The 26,148-nt window shown below is 37.6% G+C and overlaps 1 protein-coding gene across 1 annotated transcript in view; it reads right to left on the minus strand.

The window, feature by feature from the left end:
• LOC129752168 (mucin-2-like) overlaps window positions 1-13,902 on the minus strand; it is a 107,377-nt gene extending 93,475 nt beyond the window's left edge. The window contains exon 1 of the mRNA XM_055747959.1: window positions 13,365-13,902. Coding sequence (XP_055603934.1) covers window positions 13,365-13,902 — 538 coding nt within the window. The remainder of the gene's footprint in view (window positions 1-13,364) is intronic.
• Between the last annotated feature and the right edge of the window lie 12,246 nt (window positions 13,903-26,148).

Here is a 26,148-nt window from a genome sequence, read left to right on the forward strand (position 1 = left end):
ATTGACATAGTGTGAGTAGAAATAAAACTTCCTAATGCTATTCTCAAGCAACGAAATTGAATTCGCGCTAATTTAATGAAATGACAGTTTGCAACATTATGAAAACAAAAACACCCATATTGAAGAACCGAAAGAATCGTCGTTCTGTACAAAATTATTAAATCCTGTGGATGCGCACCCCACCAAGATCCTGTTATAGTTTTTAAAAAATTGATTCGTTTGGTACACTTTTTTACTAAAAATTCAATATGTGTGCGCCACAAAAGCTTAGTATCAAACCAAACGCCTAGATATTTGACCGACAGTGACCTTTTAAGTTGATTTCCTTTCATTGATAATGTAATCATCACAGGCTTGGTTTTTTTGGTGAAAACAATCATTTCTGATTTTTCAGTCGAAAATTCTAACCCTAAGCTTATAGCCCATTGACTCAAATTATTTAAGGTTAATTGTAGTTTTTCTTGTGATTCTGTGATATTTTTTCCCGATTTATAAACGACAATATCATCAGCAAATTGTAAAATGGATACTCCATCAACTATGCAACAATCAATATCTTTAACATAAAAATTATAAAGATATGGACTCAACGTTGATCCTTGAGGAAGTCCTATATAACTAGTTCTCTGACATTTAAACCTATTGTTCACATAAAAACGCATCTCTTTTTTATGAAGCAAATTGTAAAGAAACCTAGTTATTTTTGATGGAATTCCATGTTTGGTTAACTTTTCGCAAAGTATTTCAATATTAACTGAATCATATGCTCCAGATATATCCAATAAAACAGCAGGTATTGATTCATTTTTTGCAAAGCCTATTTCTATATCCACGGTTAATTCAGCCAAACAATCAGAAGTACTTTTTGTTTTTCTAAATCCATATTGCGTTATAGACATACATTTATTTTTTTCAGCCCAGTTTTCCAATCTATTTAATAATACTCTCTCTAAAGTTTTTCTGGGGCAAGGCAACAAACTTATAGGACGATAGGATCGATGGTCGCAAGAATCTTTACCTGGTTTCAATATAGGAACCACTTTAACAACCCTCCATTCGTCTGGCACAACATTTTCATTTATAAATTTATTATATAAATTTAACAACATTTGTTTAGAACATACAGGCATGTTCTGTAAAAGTTTGAACTTTATTCCGTCTAATCCTGCAGCAGTGTTTGAACTTGATAGAAGAGCTGTAGAAAATTCTGTCATACTTATCAAAGATGCCAAATCTTCATTACAATTGTAAGTTCTAAAATCATCAAAAAACTTATTGACGAAATCAGGACAAATTTTTTGTGCAAATTCTTCAACCCAATCTTCTGAATATTTTTCTGAACAAACAGTTTCAACATTTCTCAAATTTCTGGCAGTTTTCCACAAAGTGGATAATGCTGTTGTTCTTGTAAATGAAGCAATACGGGTTTTCCAGTAATACTTTTTCTTGCTTTGAAAAAGTTTTCTACATTCATACTCTAACTGTTGATAAGTTTTAAAATCATTTATTTTTCCTAATTTTCTAAATTTTCTAAAAGCATTTTTCTTTTCTAAGTATTTTTGAGAGCATTCTTGATCCCACCACGGCTGGCCTTTTCTTCTAGAACCTAAACTTGACTTAAAAGGCTTATTTTGTGCTTCTTTGGCACAATCCATAATTGCTTTACTCAAAAAATTGTATTCTTCTAATAAATTGGACGAATGATGATACATTTCATATTCATAGACTTTTTCTGATAATGAATTTTGGTAAACTGTCCAATCTATATTTTTCGTTAAGTCGTAAATGAAAGTAATTTCATCCCAATTACTTTTAATATTCATCTCAACAACTATCGGAAGATGATCACTACCATTCAAATCATCTAACACATTCCAGGAACTAACAAGAGCTAAAGAATTTGAGCTAAGTGTTAAATCAATTGCTGAATCTCTTGAACTAGGCGCTCCTATTCTTGTGGCCCGTCCATCATTTAGTATGCTAAGATTTTCTTCATCACAAAGTTCATACAGTGTTAAAGCTCTGGAATCATCGAAATTTTCTCCCCAACCACAACCATGAGAATTAAAATCACCCAACAACATCTTTGGTTCAGGAATGGAATTCACAAGTGTTTTTATTTGCAACCTATTCAAATTAAACGGAGTTGGTGGAATGTATAACGAAGAAACTGAAAAACGAAAATTACCTATTTTGCAGGATACTGACACTTCTTCTATTTTATCAAATTTCGGAATATTTAATTTTTCGAATTCTATACCTCTTTTAATTCCTAAAAGAACACCTCCATAAGGCGTATCACGATCTTCTCTTAAAATCGTGTATCCAGGAATTTGCAGGCCCACTCCGAAAACTAACCACAAACACAGAAAATATCAATATCATAATCATTCAACAGAATCATGAATGATTCCTTTTTGGGTACAATACTTCTTGCATTCCATTGTAATAATTCAAGGTTTTTAGACATCATGATCAAATAATGTAGACAAGAGGGGCCATTTAACACTAAATGCTTTGAGAACTTTTTTAATGAGGGGCATACATAAGAAAACTATTGATCTAAGAGATTCAGGAGCATCTAAAGCATCAAACAACATTTTAAATAAACCGTCAATTGAAAACAATTCGACATTTTCTTTCGATACACTATCAACTTTTGGATTTTCTGATGATGAATCTGAACTTTGTTTACTATTTGAGTTAATAAACCCTGGTGGATCCTGATGGGGTTTTTGAGGTTTCAAAATAGGGTAAGAGCAACTGGGAATTGGATCAACTGGGGAGATTCTTTTTGGTTCTTTTTTCAAAATCTTCGGGCGTGAGAGTTGTTTTCGTTTCCTGGAATTATTTCCCTCATCAACTTGAGCATCCAAATTGTTTTCTAAATCTGAATTTTCAGAAAGAACATCAAAACGATTACTTGAAACAAAACCCTCAGATGCAGTCGATCGTTTCAACATTTCAGCATACGTAAGTTTATTTGACTCTTTAATGGTTTTTTTCCATTCACCTTTTGCTTTGCGATACATGGGACAGTCTACAATATTCTGATGTGATGCATTGCAATGAAAACATAAAGCATCCACAATTGAACACTCTGATGTAACGTGATTTTTCCCACATTTCCCACATTTGGTCTTATTAGAACAATATTTCTCCGCATGATTGAGCTGCCTACACTTTTCGCAATACATAAGTTTTGGAATGTACGCTCTAACAGGAAACAAAACCTTCTCTATTTCAACATAATCTGGCAACACTGTACCTTCAAATATAACTTTAACTTGCGCTGAGTCAGAGTAAACTTTTTTATTATCCACGTAAGAAACATCGTGCAACCGACGACAATCTAAAATTCGAACAGGAGAAATTGCACCGTTTCTCCAACGGCCACAACCTCCGTATAGAACATCCGATATATTTATATATTTATCTGAGATAACACCTTCAATTTCAACCATCAAACTCGGCACGTATACTGAGTATTCAAGAGTAAAGAGAGGATCACAAACTATCGCATTTGCATGTTTTCTTTTTTCAACAATAACGCGGAGCCGATTGTGCGCAGTTTTCTTGATTTCCACGACGGACGAATATTTTTTATGCAACTCTTTCGAGATTGTTATAATGTTTAACGGCTTAACCTTTGGTCTGAAATAAACTTGATAAGGGCCAGGGCTATTTTCGGAATATTGTTTTATACGATCATTAATTTCAGGCTTTGTAGTTTCTGATTGAATATGTGATTGCATAATAACATCTGAGGTACCAGGTTGCTCAGCAGACGCTGCAAGTGATAAACTTTCCGTAGGCAATGCTTGAGAATATTGAACGTCTTGATTAGGAGGAGGAATGGGATTGGTGATCGGTGGCAGAGCACGTGGCAGAAGTACATTAGATAATGATGAAGGTATACAACTATTGAACTTAACACGTGATCGTGGAGTAGAGGTTAGATCAATGTTATCACGAGTGTTAGGAGAACTTTCAGCCATTGCTTTATTCTGGGTATCTATGAAATCAGAAAGTGGGGATCCCCCACTTTCGTGACTCATCTTTAGGACAATAAATCTTTATTCGAAAACTTTTATTCAATGTTGAACTTAACTTTCTCTGCGATTCAACTTCTGGAATACAGCGGCCTCCTTTATTATCGACTCAAGGTCATCGACAACCGAGAACAATAGACCTTCGATGAGCTCAGATTGAACACGTTTTTCTTCACCGAGAGTGCAAGCGCGATTTTAAAACAATTCTTACTACCCGTATACGGCACAAACTATCCGGAATCACACGGGCAATCGGCCCAACGGAACTCAAAAACCGAAAATAATGACCGAAGATAACAAACGTTGCAACTTTTTTACGGAGCGCTTGAAAACACGACTGTGTTGCACGAGTGCTACTAAACGAATGATTTTTAAATATTTTAATGGCCCTATTTTCAACTATTTAAACATGTATTTTATGATAATTGACAAACATACTCGATTTGAAGTTTGAAATTCAATTATCATCTATAATATGATATACGATTAAAAAACCAGTAGATGCAACAATAATTTTTGGTCCCAAAATATCCTTGTTGTACTGATTGATTAAAGGAAGCTGCCATATTAACAGTATGACCCATAAAAAATGCGAAAAACTGTCTTCAAGATTCAAAAACGCGTACCTAGATTTTTACATGATTTAAAAACCATTTTATTCATTCAAGCATGAGATAAACATATTAAGAAACAGTCACTCGATGTATCCATCTCCGTTCTGAATAACTTTCTTCAGGCGAGATCTGAAACGGGAGCATACTTTCGCAATAGAGGCCTTTGACATTGAACACCACACCTCCGAGAGGGAAGTCTTCAAAGAATCCACACTTGGATGAGAGAACCCACAGGCCTTAGGGTCCGTTTCGAGTTATGGTGTGGGATTCGATCTTGTTGAGAAACAGCATTCTCGGGTTTGTCCGAATCCATGGAAGCACCTGATTTTCCAAAATGTCCATACAGATTTCAGTTTTAACTTTTACTCCTGATAATATATTTATTAAATATTCAACTAAATTTGTATGGTTGTTTTTATAAACTTATCTATAAATATGATAGCTTGAACTATAATTGTATGATTGATTCAACCAAAAATATAATAAATTCAACTGTATATACTGATTGATGTTGGGAATGCAACTAAATATACTGTTGATTCAGCTATACAGCTATGGTTGATTTAACTGAAAATATTGTTGAATCAATTATACTTCCATGATTGATTTAAAGCGTTCAACTATATTTTACAGTTGTTTTTGATTTGTATTTTCCTGCATTTATTTTGTACCGGCTGGGATGTGAATAACCTAAGCGGAGATCGGGTACCCAGCCCCGGTGGATGCTTTGGTCGCATGCAGTCTGAGAAGGTGGCTCAAACAGCGTCTGTCTCGCAGCGAGCGGCTGAATTTATGAAACGCGGATGCCGCCAGCTAAGTCCAAGATGGCAGCCCCATCGCGGGATAGGGACTTTAGGCTAACAACCTACTGCTTTCGATTTATAAAATTGTTACGGAATCCGAAAGAAATTACCGACCTGGAACTTTGGCGACGACTTTTAGCATGAAAATTCGGACACGGATTGGAACTTGGAACGTTTTAACCCTTGCCCAACAAGGCAAACTGGAACAACTTGCTAGAGAGGCTAGCCGCCTCAAGCTTGAAATTCTGGGACTAAGCGAAGTCCGTTGGCCTAATACTGGAGAACACAAGACACAGTCCGGGCAAGTCCTGCTTTACTCTGGCATAAGAAGAGAACATGCTACTCGGGAACGAGGAGTTGGTTTCCTGTTAAGTCCGCAGGCCTACGCGGCCCTCATTAGATGGGAACCGATAAACGAAAGAATAATCGTAGCCAGATTTAGAATACGGGTTAGAAACCTTACAATGGTCCAGTGTTATGCACCAACTACCGTTGCCGACTTGCAGGGGATAGATCAGTTTTATAGTCAACTGAAAAGGTAGAGAAAATTTCAAATGGCGACATTCAAATCCGACTTCAACGCAAAGATTGGCTCCGATAATCAGGACCTTGAGCGCATGGGGCGCCATGGCCTAGAACAGATGAGCGAAAACGGAGAGCTGTTTGTAGAATTTTGTGGCAACAACAACAATCAGAAAATCAAATTGACCACATCTGCATCAGCCGAAAATGAAGGAGGAGCCTTCTTAATGTCCTCATCAAACAAAGCGCAGACATTGCATCTGACCATCACCTCTTCCTTGGTGAGATACTACTGAGAGTCGCGCGTGTCCAGCGGCGAGATGAGAAAGTCGGGTGTCGATACGACGTCTGCCGATTGGAGAATTCAGAGGTGAAATGGCATATGTTGAACAGCTAGAATCCCGTGCCTCGGAATTGCCGACAGACGGAACAGTCGAAGAACAATTGTGTAGAATCAAGAATGCCTTTTTCAGATATCCGATTACTTCATGACATTTCTCGAGCCGGCTCAGTGGTGCAAGGACTAATGAAAGAATGCCACTAAAAACCGAGCAGGTCAGTTATCGACCAACCTTATAGTACAGTACAGTAAGTCGCATTAATGGCGTCAACTCGGAAGCGCCCTCGCTGGCTGAAATAGAAGCGGCAATAAAAGCCATGAAATCGAACAAAGCGCCTGGGATCAATTGCATCCCTGCTGAAATGTTGAAAGCCGACTCTGCCTTGTCAGCACAAATGTTACTCCGTCTTTTCGCTGACATTTGGGATACTGCAACATTCCCGGCCGACTGGATGCAAGGTATTCTCACAAAGGTCCCAAAGAAAGGAGACCAGACAGTGTGTGGTAACTGGCGAGCGATATCGTTGATCTATACAACCCTCAAAGTACTCTGCAAAGTGATTCTGAACAGGTTCCAGGAGAAAATCGACGCTACCCTCCGACGGCAACAAGCTGGATTCCGATCCGGACGATCATGTGTGGACAACGTGGATGGATGTGTGAATGAGATCATGACTGGATCGGATGACTATGGTCAGTGGATTGACTGTAGACCAAACCGATGATTGCCGTGGAATCCTTCGACAATGGAGCAGCTAAACGACTTTGACCTGGCAGACGATATTGTTTTGCTTGCCAAAAGACAACAAGACATGCAGACCAAACTCGACGACCTCACCGAAAGCCCCAAAGCAGCAGGTCTCAAAGTCAATGTCAATGTCAGTTTCAAGGTAGCTGGGCAACAAGTCAAGAAAGTGGAGTGCTTCCAGTATCTTGGTAGGCAGATAACGCCCAATGGTGGTACCAAGAAAGACAACGAAACCCCGATCAGAAAAGCCCGATTTGCATTTGCGAGTCTCCGGAACATCTGGCGCTCACGTCAGATCTCTCTACGAACGAAGATTCGAATCTTTAACTCAAACGTCAAATCCGTATCACTGTACGGGTGTGAAACTAGGTGCACATATGCGGTGACGACGTGAAAACTACAAGTATTTGTATACGGCTGCCTGCGGAATATCATCCGCGCTTGGTGGCCTGGAAATTGGATCTCAAATTAGGAACTGCATCGTCGGTACCATCAAAGGGCGCTAGATGGATTGGGCACACGCTGTGAAGAGATGAAATCGATATTTGCAGAGAGGCGTTTGAATGAAATCTAGAAGGACATCGAAGGAGAGGCAGATCCAGAAACTCTTGACGGCGAAGCCTAGCCGCCGAAATACGAACTGTCGACGAGAGTCCTGACTGGATCATCAATAATGGAGGTCTTTTACCACGGCCCCATGCGCCTGAGAATTGGCGCTGGAACATTAAGTTAAGTAAGTAAGTACTACTGAATTATTCACATCAAATGATAGATGAAGGTAAGAACTTATACACACACAAAACAAAGCCTCAAAATCATCAAAAACGTACAAAACAGACTGTTTGAGTTTTTCACATTTTGTATGGGTCATACTATACTCCGAGCTCATACTTGGGCTAGTGTACTCTACGGCATTCTCATTGACAAATTCGCTTTCAGCAATACCTTTCTCAATACCTTTCAGAATAATCATCTAACGACACGAGAACCGACATCTCCTAATAATTACTCGAGGCTTCAACCTCCCGCCTTGGCGACTCGAGGCCTGATCTTTCCTATAATGACTCGATATCCGACTCTTCCTTGTAAAGACTGAAGGTTAAAGTACACGTATCTCACCTCTTCATGATTCGAAATTTTACCTCTCGTCTTAACGACTCGAGGATGACACACATACTTCTGCTCTTGTTGACTCGAGACCTGATCTCTCCGCTTGTGTCTCGAGATCCGACTTCTGATCATAAAGGCTCGGGTTGAACGCACTTCTGGAGACTCGAGGTCCGACTTCTTATAACCAGGATTTTAGACTTGGCTCCTAATCGCAAGAAAACGAATTTCAACAAAGCGCATAGTGTCAGTCAATCCCCGCTCATAAAGCCTTTAATAGGCTTAAAGACACAGCGTTTATGCAGTTACCATTTGGCGTAAGCGCTAAAAGGTGTCCGTGGATCGAATTTTAATTGAGAAAGTGATGGATAGCACCTGCACTTAGTTAGGAGCTACGGGCACATAGAGTAGTGGCACAGGTCGTTCAAATGTGTTGAGAAAGACAGCTTCGAGCATGAATGTCAAAAAAGTCATTTGCGGCCTTTCTAAACCTCTAAACTCTAAATAAACCTCTTTAAAGGAAGAATCCAATGCAGTTACGATTTACCAATAGGAATCGAAGGTCATATTTCTGCTAGGTTCCGTACGTGAACTGTGAAAGCGTGAGCTTAGGACAAGCTGCTCCCGATTCACAAACGCTGGGCAAAATGCTTAGGGTTGCCAGCACAAAAGTTGCCAGCTAAAGGAAGGAGGAAGACTCAACAACACGGTCGGAGTAGAATGCCTTTTTGGGGCTTTCGAATCAAATGCGTCCAACCTTCTAATACAGTTGCGTTCAAAAAAGAATGAAATCGCGTGAAGCTGCGCACCCACTTCCAACTTTGACAAGCTGCCATTTCTCTCTCGGTTTATATTTTTTCATGAAAATTTCACACAATCTAGTTCAACTATCCAACTAACATTCCACAAAATTTGTAATAAATGTTGGTTTTGTGAAAGAAAAACCAAGAATACATAGATTACGATGTTTTCCATACAAACATCCGTCCAAAATAGAATGAAATCAACTGCTGGGCGATAATGAACCTCATTTTCAATCCGACACCATTTTTGATCACGTTCATCGATTTTGACGAAACTTGGCCTGATATTAGATCAAACATTTTTACATCTTTGGACCAAATTTCAAGATTTTTCAATGAAAATGGTCAAAGATACAGCAAATTTTGCGAAGCAGTTCCAAATTTCCCTTTTTTTACGGGAATAGGTGTATCTTTGTTTCCCGTCATTGTAAAGACTTCAAATTTTGTGGAATGTTAGTTGAAATGTTGAACTAAATTGTGTGAAATTTTCACGAAAAAATATAAACCGAGAGAGAAATGGCAGCTTGTCAAAGTTGGGAGTGGATGCGCAGCTTCACGCGATTTCATTCTTTTTTGAACGCAACTGTATACAAAGCTAACCCAAGCAACATTTCAGGATTTATAACCGACTACGAGATCAAGATTAAGTTTTATAAGAGGCCTCAAGAGTCTTATACGTCAAACAGTGTTACTTGGGTAAGACTCTTTATTCGACGTTTGTCGAGGTGCTAGGTACGTCACGGACACTGTGTAGGATACCTCTACTACCGTGGAGTATCCGAGTAGAACGCGACAGACAATACCTTCTTCGCAGTCGAACTCGTAGGGAGAATAGCATTCACGCCGCGGAATACTCTCGAGTAGAGTGACTTCATGTTGACAGCGGATGAGTCTTCCGAGTCGGTGTAGGATGACATCTTCGCCGGGAGTCATCCGAGTAGTGCCGTAAAATCCCGGACGCGTGTTGTGAGTTTTGTGACAAGCGTGAGTCTAGGATAAACTTCTCTCGATTCGGCATACGGAAAGAATAGAGGCGGAACACACGATAGGTGTAGTAGACAGGCGACCCTCGAGTTACGAGTTAAGATTCAAGTCGTTAGAGGAGAGGTCATTAGTCTCGAATCGTAATAAGAGGCAGGGTATAAATGCTGGAGGTGATTCAGAAATAAATTGGCGAAAAGGATTTACCATCTGGGCGATCAACTAATAAAAAACGGACGCAGGGGATAATACCCCCTCGAAGAAAAAAGAGTTTTGACTTGATTTGCTGTAGGTAAGGGATAGTGTTTAAAGCCGGTAGTTGGAGAGACTCGAGAGGCGCTGCGAGAAGTTCGAGAGGCGCTGTGAGAAGCGCAGCAAGAGCTACGAAAGACAGCTGCCGAAGCTGCAAAGAGTGAGAGGGGTGCTGCAATATGATAGAGGTTGCGATGTTAGAGGCGCTCGGTATAAACAGTGAGAGATCTGTGCACAAGGTGCTCAAAATGTGGCATGCAATGTGCGGTAATTCACATGTGTTGCAGTGTTATGAAAGAAACAAATGAAAACAACAGTACGGGTTGGGCCCAAGGCAGTGCTATTATTTGCAGTTAGGGTTAACCCAAGGCGCAAATAAATGAAACGAAAACACTAGTCCGAGTTTAGCTCAAGGCAGTGTTGATATTTGCAGTAGGGATTATTGGAAGAAAAAAGTTATTGATTAAAAAAGGTATATTAATTCGAAATCGAACAAAAGAGTGTCATCTCAACACAAAATGGGCCGAAAATACTCTAAGTTCGGAAACTCAAACTCAATCTTTCTTTCTTCGAAAAATCACCCATTTATTCATTTGGAGGCGGAATAATGAACGGAAATGATTTTTTTTCTGGCTGGGCAGTTGCGCCTCGGATTTATTTAGTAGCAAAGCGGGAAATGAACTAAAAAAACCACTGGGTAAGTGGAACCTCCTATTAAACGAAAAACATTTACTAACCCTTAAGCTCTGATATTGCATATCATCCAGGCGCATAGCTCGGTTCTTATTTTTCTATTTTATCGACGTTTCTAGTTAGTTTAGATTTTTAACTAGCCAGAGATGTTGATTTAATAGCTTAACTATACCGCGTTGATAGAACACATTTTTCCAAGGATTTTGGATAAAAATGGTGGCTCGGATAACGCGGAGACAGAGTTGCCGAAAAAATTTCTGTGTTTTGACGAAAACAAGTTGACTTTCTGTGATTTTACTCAAAAATTCTGTAATGGTTTTTCAACAATTTTATTAAAAAGTAATGTAAAATGGCGTCTTTTTTACATTTTACTTCAGAAAAATCAATCAACCTTACTAATCTTATCATGTTCATATTAAAAATCCAAAATTTATATTGACGTAAGAAAATCAATTTGGGAAAAACATATGTTATTTTAAAATTCTGTGAAATCTTTAAATACTTCGGAAATTCTGTGTTCTGTGACACAGATTATGTGATGAATATTTGCCCAAAACTTTGAAAAATTATAGATTTTTCTGTACTGTGCATATTTTGTGCTATCTGAGGTGGCACCGAGATATTTTAATTTAATCAGATACTGTTAAAGTCTTGAAGATAATGTGACTTACATGAGAATAATAAATTTACTTTTGAATACTAATGTACTAACCTAAATTGTGTGCATATTGATTATTGTTTGCATACTCAAAGCACTTATCACGCTCACTGTTTATGACGATTTAAAATGCATGTTTATTAAAACTAAATTTTAAAGTAATTTGTTGCAAGCTGAATTCCTTTCGTAGTTTCTGCATAAGATGTGCAACAACTTCATAAAAAGGAAGAAATACGTTGGTTTTTCTGATCAAATGTCTTTCAACAAAGAAATAGTACATTTGGTAAAATTTCACAAAAAGAAGAGTACACCGTTTTTTCGATCGAAAAAGAGTTCATGTAGCTACTCTTAAAAGAGTACGTATGGTATCCCTACTCTAGCGTGTCTCCGTACATGGGAAATGTCTCTTTTATCGTTATATAAAGGATGTGTCACATCAAATTACATCACGGAAAAACGCTGTAGAAATTCGCCCAGTAGACCGATCCTTTTGAAAATTTTAGACAGTATAATAAAAACTATTAAACAACTTTGGACATTTTCTTCTTATTCATACTTCGAGCCCAAGCCCGTATGCTCGCACCTTCCTCTTTACTCCGTCAATAAGGTTCTGTACAACGTCAGGTTGTAGTTTTTTTTTTAACAGAAATCCTTTTTCTCTTGAAGTCCGCCAACTTTTGGGTTCTTCTGGAGGACCTGCTTTATAATTGCCCAATATTTCTCTACTGGGCGAAGCTCCGGCTTGTCGGGTGGGTTGCAAGGTACGAAGCCAACGGGATCACCTTCGTACCTTGCAACACGTCCTTTGAATAGTGACACGAAGCGAGATCCAGCCAGAAGATGATCGAGCCCTCGTGCTGCTTCAATAGTGGTAGTAAGCGCTTCTGTAGGCACTCCTTAAGGTAAACCTGCCCGTTTACCGTGCCGGTCGTCACGAAGGGGACGCTTCGCTTCCCGCAAGAGCAGATTACTTGCCACACCATGTACTTTTTGGCAAACTTGGATAGTTTCTGCTTGCAAATCTCCTCCGGAACGCTGAATTTGTCCTCTGCGGTAAAGAACAACAAGCCCGGCAGCTGACGAAAGTCCGCTTTGACGTAGGTTTCGTCGTCCATTACCAGGCAATGCGGCTTCGTCAGCATTTCGGTGTACAGCTTCCGTCTTCCCCACCATGTTTTGCCTTTCGTCGCGACTAGGAGCCTTCTGAAACTTGTATGTACACAGGCCCTCCCGCTACTTGGTCCGCTGGACAAATTAACCTGACATATTCAGCTTTTTGGCGACATCCCGAACCGAACTTCTCGGATCACGTCTAAACTGCTCAACTACGCGCTTGTAATCTTTTTCACTGACGTAGCATCCGTTTTTGCCGTTCTTCATCTTCCGGTTGATGGTTAGGTTCTCGAAGTATCGTTTTAGTACTCTGTTGACCGTGGATTGGACGATTCTCAGCATCTTACCGATATCCCGATGTGACAACTCCAGATTCTCGAAATGAGTGACTTCATGACATTTTTCCAAATTTGCGAAAAATTTACAGTGAAGCATGGCCAACGTGATCTTTACACTCTTATCAGATATAAGCAAAAGTTGAAGATATAATTCCTAAAAATTAAATTTCTTCGTTTTTTCCATGATACAATTTAATGTGACACATCCTTCATAATTATCGATTAGCTGTAAAGTTCCTTTTAAAACAGTTTTGATGGAAGCTTTCGTTTTTTAAAACTTTTTTTTAATAAGGATTGGTATAAATAAATCTGAATGTTGTTTATCTTAATCATAACTTACCATTTTGATTATCGGCCAGGCTGGTGTAGTAGATCGGCGCAACGCAAGCCTCCGTTGGGCTGGTTGGTCCAGCAACAGTCGCAACCCCCAACGTACCAACGGTACTTGTGCCAGTAGCATCCTCCGGTAGCCGCTGTATCACTCCTCCAAGAACTCCCCCAGGACCGGTGCCACCGACGGCACCATTACTAATCACACTGACACTATTTAGTATAATCACATTACCACCAACGGTAGGAGTAGTGGCGCCTCCACCGTTCCCTCCAATTCCAATGATATTCGATGCCGGATTTGCACAGATCACCGAGGTCCCAATAGTACCGATAGCGGGACGGCTAATTCCGTTTCCACCACCCCCGCCACCAATGATTGTAACGGCGGCTGGGGTGCCCACCGTTGCGGGGGTAAAACGCCCGTAGGGAATTAACGTTGCTGCCGCTCCATTGGGCACCGCTGTTGTTTGTTGTTGCTGCTGATGAAGATGAGGATGATGGTGCTGCGGTAGGGTATGCTTCTTGACGATGTAGCAACGAGGCATGATTCCTTGGGTGATTGGATGGCTGACGTTGTTGTTATTGTAGCTAATAATGCTATTTATTTTCCTTCTTTTCCTCCCTCGGGTTTCTTTTCGGGGGGTAAGGGTGCGAGTGAATTGTTATTCTTGGAAGGATAGGGCTAATAAATCGATAGGAATAAAAGATGCCCCGTTCGCGCGACTGGAGCCGGGGTGGACCTTAGAGGGAGGAAAGAATCGTCGTGCTGTTTAGCACGCGTTTTCCCGTTTTCGTCGTTGGAAAACAACACACTTGTTGGATTTATGAAATATGTTTAATGGCTCGTTCTCTTTCGTTCCTCTGGAGCGAGCGAGCGTTTCGGGGTCGCCCTTTTTGGGGGTTGTAGATTTCGTTGATCGGGCGCAATGGCCGAGTGTGTGTTGGTGAGTCACATGTGCACCAGAGCGAGACCGGATGACCTTCCTGTCTGCCCGCCTGATCCACCGTTCCGCTTTTCCGACTCCTTTTGACAGGTTGCTGGCCGGTTGTTTTCCCTTTTTGGGTTTTACAACTTTTTTTTTCTTCGCTCCTTGTTGATTTTCTGCTGCTTTAATGTTTGTATTCTCCGATGTATATCCGTTGGGTTTGCTTGTTGGTTATTTGGGGGAATCTGTGTGTGCGTGTGTAAGGCTGCTCGAAATTAATATAAGTATAGCAGCGCCAGGATTGTTTGTTCTTTGGTTGTGGGTTTTTTTTTCTTTTCGATTCTCGGAGGGTGGCGGGCGAGTTCACAATTTGGGTTCTGGCGCTCTCGAAATCAATGTGTGTATTTATGACGTTAGGGAAAACAATCGTAAAACACTTGTTGTTATGGGTAGTTTTCGACGTCGTTCGAGTTCCTTACTTCCGTTTGGCAGCCGCTGCTGGGTGTTTGTTCTATGAGGGAGTAGATTCAACTTCTTTCGATGATGTTTCTCGGTTCTTGATTTTGTGTTTTTTTTCTTCGAATAACTAAATTGCTTTTCACTCGATTTGGTTGCACACCGGTATTGATTTATTTTTATCGGTTATCGTTCTCGAAAGTTACTCAGTAGAAAACACAATAAATACTCTTAGTTTCTTGCCTCTTAACGTGGACTAGAGCTGGAATCATATTCCGGAAATAGTTGCTTAATTTATTCACAAACTTTGTTGGGAAATTTGTTCCTCACAGGATGAGTATTGCTTTCGTTGTTTTAGAGAATTGCTTATGTTGCACAATTAGTGTTCGATAAAGATTTGATGTTATAGATTTTTCTTAATAACGATGTATAATTTTACTTCGATGCAACAAGAGCCTAAAATTTAAAGCACTGTGCGTTTTTTTTTAATTAACTGTGTGGCCTTTGTCCGAGTATTCCATCCAAGTTCGGGCTCAATCCAACAGGTGCGGATCTAGCAGGTGTGCCAAAAGACCCATCTCATAATCGGCACGGCTTCAAGAAAGTACAACAAATTACACAACACTGCTGCTACCCCTCTTCGGACTAGAAAGTACTCACTGACAGAATTAATCACAATCGGACGATTCTGGGCGCATTCCGACAACCTTCACTTTACTCCAAGAGACGAGGTCTTCCTGCATCCAATCAATCAATTAACCGGTCCAATCGACCCGGTTGCACCAAGTTTTTACGGAATTTTTCACCAAAATCACCCGAACACTGAACCGGGCCCGGCGGCCATGCTTGGAAACTCGGAACAATCGACAGAACTTTTCACAACCCTTAGCAGCAGACACACTCACACCACCCCAAGCTGCGCCTGGCTTCAAAGTTTTCCCCAGCGTTGCCAACCTCCCAGATTTTTCTGGAATCTTCCAGATTTTTATATGTCATCCAGAAATACAGACCTCATGTTGTCTGGTCCAGACTTTTCATAAATTATCCAGATTTGTCCAGAAATTTCTATAAGCTCAACGTTTTGATAAAAAAAAAATGCTATTGAAATCCAATAGCTAGATGAATGAAGATGAAGCACCAACTTCAATGCCTCTGTCATGAAAAATTTGACTATCTTGGACCCAGTAAATGTTATTAACAGGAAACACCTATCGATTCTGCCACTCACCGAATGTTTCCCAAACCTTATCAGTCGTGACATCGTTCAAGAAATTGATCAGGAATTTAGAAAGCTGCGGAACATCGACTTTTCAGATTACTCTTCAGACGAAAGAACCAGTGTGGTTCTATTTTGGAACAAGATCTTGACCACGACTGGATGTACTAGATGGCTTTCCCGTATCTGAGGAAGTTTATTTCAAGCCTTCTAGCTTAACCTCACTTATTAGCTTCTGTCGAGCGCTTGTTTTCTGAGTATAATATAAATAAAACCAAATCAAGGAATAGATTGAACGTTTCGACCATGCATGGAATATTGGCTACTAAAAACTATGTTGAGCTTAACTCTAAGGATAATGGACTGGTGAATATTTCTGCTACTATTAAATCTAAGTACAATCACTGGTACAATGTCGCAGTGTATAATCGGAAGTAATTACAATGTAACCATATTGCTAGTTGTCAACCGTCATGTAAAAAGAATTAAATTTATTTTTATTTTTAACTATTCAGACAAATCAAGACTTTTTTGATGCCAACTTCCAGACTTCACTAAAAAACACCTGGCAACCCTGGTTTTCCCGCAGTAGCACTCACCAATACATACCCGGAAGCGAAAAAAAACTGCTCGAATCTGAACCCGAGATACTCAAAACACAAAGAGTAACACGCTCTCTCCCTTTCTCTGGTTGTCAGCCTTCGTCTAACAAGTTGCTGCCACTCGAACAGGTTTCCACAATAACACAAACTCTATCCAACGACACACCAGCACAACTTGCACACACACCACTGTTGTTCCATTTTTCCAGCAGCTCGATTTTTCCTCGAACCCGAACCGAGGAGCCCGAATTCCCGAAATTGACAAAAATCACTTTTTCTCCCGGAGCTAATCGATGATGGAAGCAAATTTACAACAACTTGTCAATCGATCGTCGACCGCACGCGTTCCGGAAACGATCAAAGTAGGCCCCGACAACACCACGGTAGGAAAGAACGTAAAAAACGGTCCGGGAACCGAGAACACGTAGAGGAGCAAAGGAAGCACACAGCGCTCACACAGAGGAAAGAAACATCACAGAACACACCAGCAGCAGAAGAACGCTCGAGTCCACTCGACTCCGGGAAAACGAGTTGCTCTCGGCGCAACAGTGATGCAAGAGTTCTTCCACACAAATCCTTTTTCCAGCCGCCAAAAAGGGACAACTCTCTGTCAGCAAACAGGAATCGGTAGCTCACCCGAACTTCCCGAGATTCGAGCAGTTACCACTCCCTAACCGACTAACGAGAGCCCAACGTGGAAAGTCCTTCGAAACTACAGAAGAAAACCAACCAAGTAGGGCGAGAGAGAACTCAAACAAGTGGTCACCCAGCAGCAGCTGCTGCTGCTTGCTTTCGTTGGATTCGAACAAACAGGTTGCGATCTAAACTACAGCAGCAACCCTCAAACAAACTCGAGCAGCGGCACCCGAGTGAGGGGTAACTCGAAAAACTTTCTACTGGCAAGCGAAGGGCGCATGAGCCTTCCACCCATACCGAAACCACCACCCTTCCGATTGGCACTCTTTTTTTTACTTCGTTTGGTTATTCTGTTTCTCTTCCTGCTAGCTAGGGGGGTAAGTTTTAGAGGTTTTAGATTAGAACCACGAAGAAAAGCGTCATCGTTGTGAGTAACCCACCACCAACCCACCCCTTCGACAACGACACTGGGGCAGACTGTTTTGTTGTGTTTCTAATGTGAACACTCACCCCCTTCTCCAGCCCATCTAGGCTACTGTGGAAAGCGCATTCATCTCATTAGGCGATTGTTAAGCTGCCTAATATTTTCGAGAAGGAATTTATTTAGGAGCCGGAATGGGCGCACTCGTTGGGCTGGGTCTATTTTTGTTTTGGATAGTAAAAGACAATTAGCATTTTCCATCATAAATTAACAGCGAGAACTGCACAGCTTTACAATTAAAAGAAGTTTAACTATAGAGTTTATTTTAGATTTTATTTGTGTGTGTATCGTGCAAGAGTTCATCAATGGTCGCATAGTAACCATTGTCATGGTAACTATGTTAACAGGAAAACATCATCACTACGTTTGCGTGGGACCTCCCACATCACCACTATATGTTCTACATTGGTTTACAGTATGGTTACCACATCAAACAACAAGAAATACAGTACAACAAGGTTTTTTTACACTGATTTTCCCGAAAACCGTGTAAAACAACCGTGATCAAATTCCCAAAAGTCGTGTAAAAAAGACCATTCAAATTCTGCAGCTCTGAAACTTGAAATAATAAGACATGTAACTTGAACCTGCGACCTGCGAACTGAGACCTGAGACTTGAGACTTCAGACTTAAGACATGGGACCTGAGATCTGTGACCTGCGAACTCGTACCTGAGACTTGAGACCTGGCAATTGAGACCTGAGATCTGATACTTGAAACCTGCGACGTGGGACTTGAGACATGAGACATGAGACAAGAGACATAAAACCTGAGACCACAGACCAGGGAACTGAGATAAACGGAGAATCATCGTCAATGATCAAACACATTTTGCAGCAAATGATTGAATTTGTGGTATGTAATTTGTTGCAATTTGTTAGAGAGAATTAGAAGGTTTAAGTTAAAATTAGAGAAACCGGTGCTCAGAGAGAGTGAAAATGTGGTAATTGTTGAAAATTGTTGCAATTTGTTAAGCAGTTGTGGAATTTTGATTATTACCATTCCAAATACAAAAAAATCCCTCTCCACTGCAATCTCTAGCCATAGACCTTATACCTGAGACAACAGACAAGAGACATGAGACCTGCGACCTGAGGCCAGAGACCTGAGACCTGAGACCTAAGACCTGAGACATGAGACATCAGACATGAGACATGAGACCTGAGGCCTGAGACCTGAGACCTGGAATTTTAAGATATTTTACTATGGAGAAGCAGAAAATGCTGGTTATTCATTAGTAATAATATTTTCGTTCACTAGCTGATTGTTCTTATGAATAGTTTTTTAAGCCCAAATTCAGAAATATTTTCAACCAAATTGTCGCAATGCACAAAGTGTACTCTGCTCCCGATTTAACATTAAAAATTGGGGTCTGTCATTCAAGTTCACGATTTTTTTTTTAATTTTGTAAAATAGTGTTTCCGAGAGTGCCTTGGTAGAAACATAATTTTGGTCAAAAGTTGAGACTTAAAACTGAATGATAAAAATAGCAAAGATGACAAATAAAAACTGGCATTATAAACAAAACAAGAAAAGTGCTAAATGCATCAAAAGCAAGATAAAAAATTTGAAAATTGCCAAAAAAGTGTGTACAGTTAACTAAAAGTTACGTTAATAACAATCATATTAGTTTTTTTTGTAATATCTGAAAAAGGTTAAGAAAAAACTGTTCGAGTTTGGCAACATTCGTTTTTAGCAACACAAAATGTTTAGGCATGTTGCTTAAATCAAACGAGGTCTGTATTTACATAAAGTAAAACACCAAATTTAAAACAAATGAAATCTTAATTCAGTAATTTTTAAATCTGGTCAGAAGTTAACCATGATTAATTTTTTTTTGGAAAATTATAATAATTGTCAATTATAAATTGTTATTATAACCATTTCTTTTCTTTTTTTTGTTGATCGAAAATTTTAGAGGTATTTTTTTTTATTTACAGGTAGTTTTATTACGGCATTTAACTCATAAAGTTTTTTTTGAATATTGTTTTTTTGAGTTATTATCTTTAATTTGAAAATTAACAAAAATAGAGAATTTAATCAAATCAAAACACAGTAGTGGGCGATGGAATTTAATTTGATAAACAGAGGAGAATATTTCATTTTATTTTTAAGACAGCCAGTGATCAAAGTCTGAGGTATAAAATCATATTCAAATCCTTTTAGTTATCAACATAAAATGCTTAAAAAATATTTATTATGTCCACAATAAAAAAAAAACTGTTTAGATTTATACAACAACATGTTCAATTCAACTTTGATAAAAATAAAAATAGGAATTTAAAGATTTTGTTGAAAATATTGAAAGCATATAGAAAATATAAAATTAATCTACATTGCTCATTAAAATTCAGATTTACTTTATTACTTACTTACTAAAATTACTTACTCGAATCATTTTTCGAACATTTAATAAAATTATTTTTTGAATTTTAATTCATTGAAAATTATGATTGATTCAAAAACCATGATTTAAAATAATTTAATATGTGGAGCGTATAAAATTTTTCAAGCACAGGTTTTATAGTTTAAAATTACTTCTGAATATTTTGACACCATACATTGAAATATCGGAACCTGGAAAGGGTAAAAGGTACCATCAATGTTTTTCTCATTAAAAATTTAGATTTATGTTTTCATAACACATAAATTAAAAATTGGAAAATAAAGACAAACTAATTAATAAAAAATTAAAAAATACGATTTTTTCAAGAATAAAAATGCCTTACCATTTGAAAAACCTTTTTATTAAATTTTATTGATAACTCAAGAGACCAGCATCTGTGGTGCCAATGTTTTTTTTTGTTTTTTTGTTAGAATTTGTCTTTCACCTCTAGTTTTGTGATATGGCGATTATAAGTTTAAAAATTATTCAGGCAAGTTTTGTTTTTTATTTGTCTTCAATTTAATTAGGTTTTTGACTTCTTTGAAAATTCGTTAAGCTCCCGTATTTGACAGGATGTGGAAATGTGAATAAAAAAATTCTATAGCTTTTTTTGCAAAGTCAAAATTATTCGCGATCTTCAGAAAAGTTGATCTTTGTTTTAAAACTTTCTTCCAAAATTTTTCTTATGTTCCGCAGTTTTGTCAAAAAGGGCCGAAATTTATTGAATGCTTTTTACGTTTTTTCAAGAGTTAATTAAAAAAAACCAAAAGTTGGTAGAATAAAAAAACTAATTGTATTTTTGGATTGGAGGAGGAACCAAATTGATTCAAATCAATTCTCCTCAATTCTTTGCACTTCGGAAAAAGTAAATTAAATTATGTGAATAAACCCAGGCAATATTCGGGAAGTTTTAATCATCCTGAACTTATTTCAAATTTTTAATTGTATTTATGGGCAAGTCTTGAAAAATTCGAGAATAAACAATCTAATATTGGATAATTTTTTATAATAATAATCGGTCTATTCGACCTATTCTGTCGAATACTGTGTGAGCCGAATATTTACCTTGACGGTTTTTAGGATGCAGGCTCAGATTGATCCCAGAACTAGTACAAGAACTCATGCCAAATTTGGCCCAGAAGGCATCACGGGAAGGCGTTACTCGACGAGCCTGATGTTTTTATGGGATTTTGAGACATTTTGTTCGAGAGAAACATGAGGGATCAGTTTTTAATTAATAAATTTGGTCTCCTTTGGCCGGTTTCTTTTAAAAACGGTTTTTATTAAAACCTAGGTTATGACAAATGAATATTTAATCAGTTTGCAGAAAAAATTCTTCCAATTTTTTTATATTTTTTATACAATATAACTAATAATGGTAAAGAAGCTTTTCCACAAAAATGTACTTAACGATTTGAGAAAATAAGAGATGCTTTTGAATTATTCCTACCAGCTCTAGTTTTTCATGATAAATTTTGGAAATAGGTAGAAATTCACTTAACAATTTTGTGCACTTTTTCCAAAAAGCTGTAGAACGTAATAAACATTTCGAAAATATTTGTTTTAACTCAATAACCAGCTTTCCCCAAAACCGCGAGTAATATTGACTTCGAAGAAAAAAGTTATTGGAGATTTTCTTTAGCTGTCTTTTTCTTAATCTACAATAAAGGGAATTTGATGAAATTCCAATGAAAATTAAAACTAAATTGAACATTTGATGTTCTTCAAGCTACAAGTCAAATCGATTCGCAGTCTTCAACAAAGTTGTTTAATGAGTTAAAATCTTTTTATTCATATACTCACTGACTTTCTGTGATGATATCAGAAAAAAAGTCATTTTTTTTTTCAATACTGATGTTATGAAATCGCTTGGCACATCTTTGTACCTGAAAATAATCACATTTTCGTAGGTGATGGAAAGAATAAGAGAAACATGAGCTATCAAAGAACGAAAGAACATAAGCCGTAAATATCATGAATTTTTCGAAAAAGATACAACGGCTCACCGGCAGGACTTGAACCAGCGGAGATTGCAGTCCTGCTGGTGAGCCGTTGTATTTTTTTCGAAAATTTCATGATAAGCCGTAAATTATGTTGTTTCGTTCTTTGATACCTCATGTTTCTCTAATTCTTTCCATCACATACGAAAATGTAACTTTTTTAATTGTAAATTTCTTTTTTAAAAGCGTTGTATCTCAGAGACAAGAATATCCAGGCAACGTTTGAATCTTTGGTAGAATGAGGAATAGCTTTTGATATGCATGTTTCATCATTATTTTATAGCTTATCAAAGATCTATTTTACTAAAATTTCCGCTTTCCTTATCACCAGAACTGATAGACAATATAAGACAAATGCTTTAAATTCAAGACGCCAAAATTGTCCAAAATCAGTTGTTGAAACATAGGCATCAAAAATTCATAAATTTTTTAAACCTTCCATACCTTTTTTTACTGATTTATATTACCACAAATAGCAATGAAAATTTAGGAAGCGATTCATTGAGTCTTAAATTAGCGCAACGAGTTTTAATTTTGTTTCGAAATTTGTATGGGACAGCAAAAATTTTCATTCAATAAACCCCCAGAGAAGTTCTTAAAATATACCTATTGTTGAATTTTAAAAATTCCTTAATTCTGGCAGAAAATTTCATGTTAACAAACCATAAATCGTATTTTAACCCCAGAAATGATATTCAATGTTATGCAAAAAAAATATCAAAATATATTTCTTTAATTTTATTGTTTTTGGCTGTTCATTTTAAAGCTGTTTAACAGTAGGTTGGAAATAAAAAATCGTAAAAAAACTGGTTTGCATAGTTTATTTATTTAGCCTTGATATTTTTTTTTTCTGGCAGCGCTGGTTTCTTGATCGATCGTCTTGTGGTGAAGCTCGCAATTAAGTTTTGATTTTCTTTCGGAAATATTTACTCTAAATTCTGTGATCAACCAAAGTGGCGTTACTAAGTGTTCAATTTGCTCGGCCGTACTAAATTTATGTGTTTTTGACCGTATTTATGTGTTTGAATAGAGTTTTCTTTTGTGCCAAAAAACAACCCATCATTCATTGTAAGGTGAGCTGTTGATCGAGTGTCACTTCCTTCGGTTGGTGAGTAGGGGAGGAGCGGGCTATATGCGCCTATTAAGCAAAACACTGATTTAATCAAATACCACATCAAATATGTGTACAAAAACTAGATACACGTGTGCAGGCATCTGTTTTCTATACAATGGAGTAATTTTTATGTTAAAATTTTCTTCTGTTTCCGAGAAAACGATTTTATTATAAGTGTTGTCTAAAATGCCGAACCTAAAACCGTGCGGGCTAAATGCGCCTATTTATGTTTTGAACAAAATTTCTGTTTTTCGAGCAATATTTCCGTATAATTTCATTGAAACTGCTAGAAAGTAATAATTTCCGTACGACAAAGCTGAAGTTTTATAAAAATCTATGTATATTATAATTTTATGGAAGAAAACAAAAGTTAGGGTTGCCATACTATGGAGGCAGTTCATCCATGAGAAAAACTTTATCAAATCTGTTTTGAGATCTTCAATTCTCTCTAAAGATGTTATTCAGAGCTTAGATTTGAAGGTTCAATGATAAAAATCATTTATTTATTCTATTTAACCTGTTATTTAAGAATGGAGGCATTTTACAAACATGATGGGGGCATACAAAAACACTCTATTATATCACTATAAATCATTATTAAACCTCCACAAAAGCTGAAATATGTTTTATTTCTTAAGTTCATTTGAGTAAGAAACAAAAACCATCCTAGTTTTTGTTTTAAGCTTCTTTACGTATAATTTTTAAAAGTCGAAATATTACATCAAAATTTATCAAAACCTTGTATGATTTTTTTTAATTTTTTTGAGTATGTGAATTCATATAATTCTTTCTTGCCTTATGTTCTAAGCGTATCACCCTCAAAATGCAGTGGTCAGGTAAGCTGTCTAGTCAGCCATTTCATCAAACAGCCGTAGGGTCATTTAACCCGATAGGCCCATTTAGGAAACCTTTCCCCTAAGTGAGATTTCTCCATTTTTCTTCACAACTAACTCTTTCGATATTAATTTGCAACTGAAACAAGTCGTTGACGAAGTTGATACTCCGACCGCATCTACTACGATCATCGCTTGTCGGTCAACCAAAGAAAGAAAAAAAAAACGGCCCCGTGGGCAAACGATTGTGGTTCTATCACTTGCTCAGCTGTTAGTCAATCTCGTCGCTGAGCGGTGTAGTATTTGGCGAACCTCGGAGCACTTGCGTGTAGTGCGAAAGTGTGTGTCTCTGTTGTTAGCGCACTTCAAAGGGTTGTGTTTCTTGCACTTGCTAGCTTGTTAGTGAATCTCGATTGCTAGCGGTGAAGATTAAGCGAAGGCAGCCAGCACACATGAGTAGAACGAAAGTATTGTTGCTTCCGTCAGTAGCACACATCGTTATAACTAGCTTGTGCTGATTCGCTGGTGACTTGTCACTAGTATAAGTATTTTTTTTGGAAGCCGTACACAGTGCAACATAAAGTTGAAAGTTGTTTGTTCTGAAAAGCGATTATTCTCAACAGATTTTTTTTTCTCATTTCCAGAGTTAAATTTTTGCAATATTCTTGGCAATTGCTTTATTAGTTTGTAATTATAAGTAATATTTAGTTAGTTTTTAATTTACTACTTTGTTACCTTGATATTATTAGTTAACTTTAAAATTTTAATCAATTTTTTTTCTTTTTGAACATAAGTTTTTACGTGTTGTCCTTGCTTATTGTAGACTTGAACATTTTTCCTTTTTCATTATTATTATTATTACGCTGCTTATTAATATCATCACAGTCTTAGCTCATAGTTTCATCTCCGTACTCATCATAATTTACATTTACCTCATATCTCATTTAGTCCCCTTTTGTTTAATTTTTATTGTGAGTATTTTTAACAAGTTTGATTCTTTTTTAATCTTTTTAGTTGTATCTTATTTTGATCTGAACATGGAATGTGATAATGAAGTAATGTGTACTGAATGTAAAAACGTGGAAAACAACCTTGAGAAAGTTATTACTTGTGCGTATTGTTTTAAAAGTGTCCATCTACGTTGTAAAAATCTAATTGGCAGTGCTGCACGCAAAATGAAAGCACAGCAATATTTTTGTGACCCAAATTGTGCATCTATTTATTCTAAAATTATAACTCTACGTAAAGATCATGAGACAATTATAGAAAATATCAACATGAGAATTGAGGAAACAGTTTATAACGTTGTTTCTAAAGAGTTGACTTCGGTAAAAACGGATATGAGATCAGTTACTTCTGCGATAGAGGCGTCACAGGAATTTTTATCTTCGAAATTTGAAGAAATTCAGACGGATTTCAAAGATTTAAAATCCCGGAATGATGCTCTTGAAGAAGAAGTATCTGGTCTCAAATCCAAACATTCCAAACTTTCAAATCAAGTACAAAAGCTAGAAACGAACCTTGATAGATTCAATAGAGAGGCTATTTCTAAAAATTTAATGATTTTTGGAGTGCCGTTTCAAAATGGCGAGAATACTCTAGAACTAGTTCGTAAAATATGTGGGACTTTTAGTTACGATTTAAAACTTGAATACATAGAAAATGCAGTAAGACTACTTTCTTCGAATAAACCCAACGAAAAGCTACCACCAATTAAAGTATTTCTTAAAGACACTTTTGTTAAAGAAGAGATATTCAATAAAAAACGAAGCTTTGGGAAACTCGCTTCCTCTTTAGTTGACCCGACATTTGTGTTAAACGGAAAACCATTCAACATCACAATTAGGGACGAGCTTACACCTTTATCAATGGAAATTCTGAACGAGTTACGTGAATATCAGGACTTACTAGGAGTAAAATATGTCTGGCCTGGTAGAGGCGGTGCTATCCTTGTAAAACAAACAGATACTTCTAAACCAGATGTTATTAAAACAAAACTTGAAATGAACCATTTTATGAGCAAGCACATCACTCAAGGAAAAAGCGTTTCATCAATTCCCAAGGAAACCCCATCTCCTAAACGCAAAAGGAATAATGATTCAGAATTAAAATAAATCTTATTTGTAAAAGGTCTTGTGATT

This window comes from Uranotaenia lowii, chromosome 3 (genome assembly GCF_029784155.1).
Source record: "Uranotaenia lowii strain MFRU-FL chromosome 3, ASM2978415v1, whole genome shotgun sequence".
Classification (NCBI taxonomy): Eukaryota; Metazoa; Arthropoda; class Insecta; order Diptera; family Culicidae; genus Uranotaenia; species Uranotaenia lowii.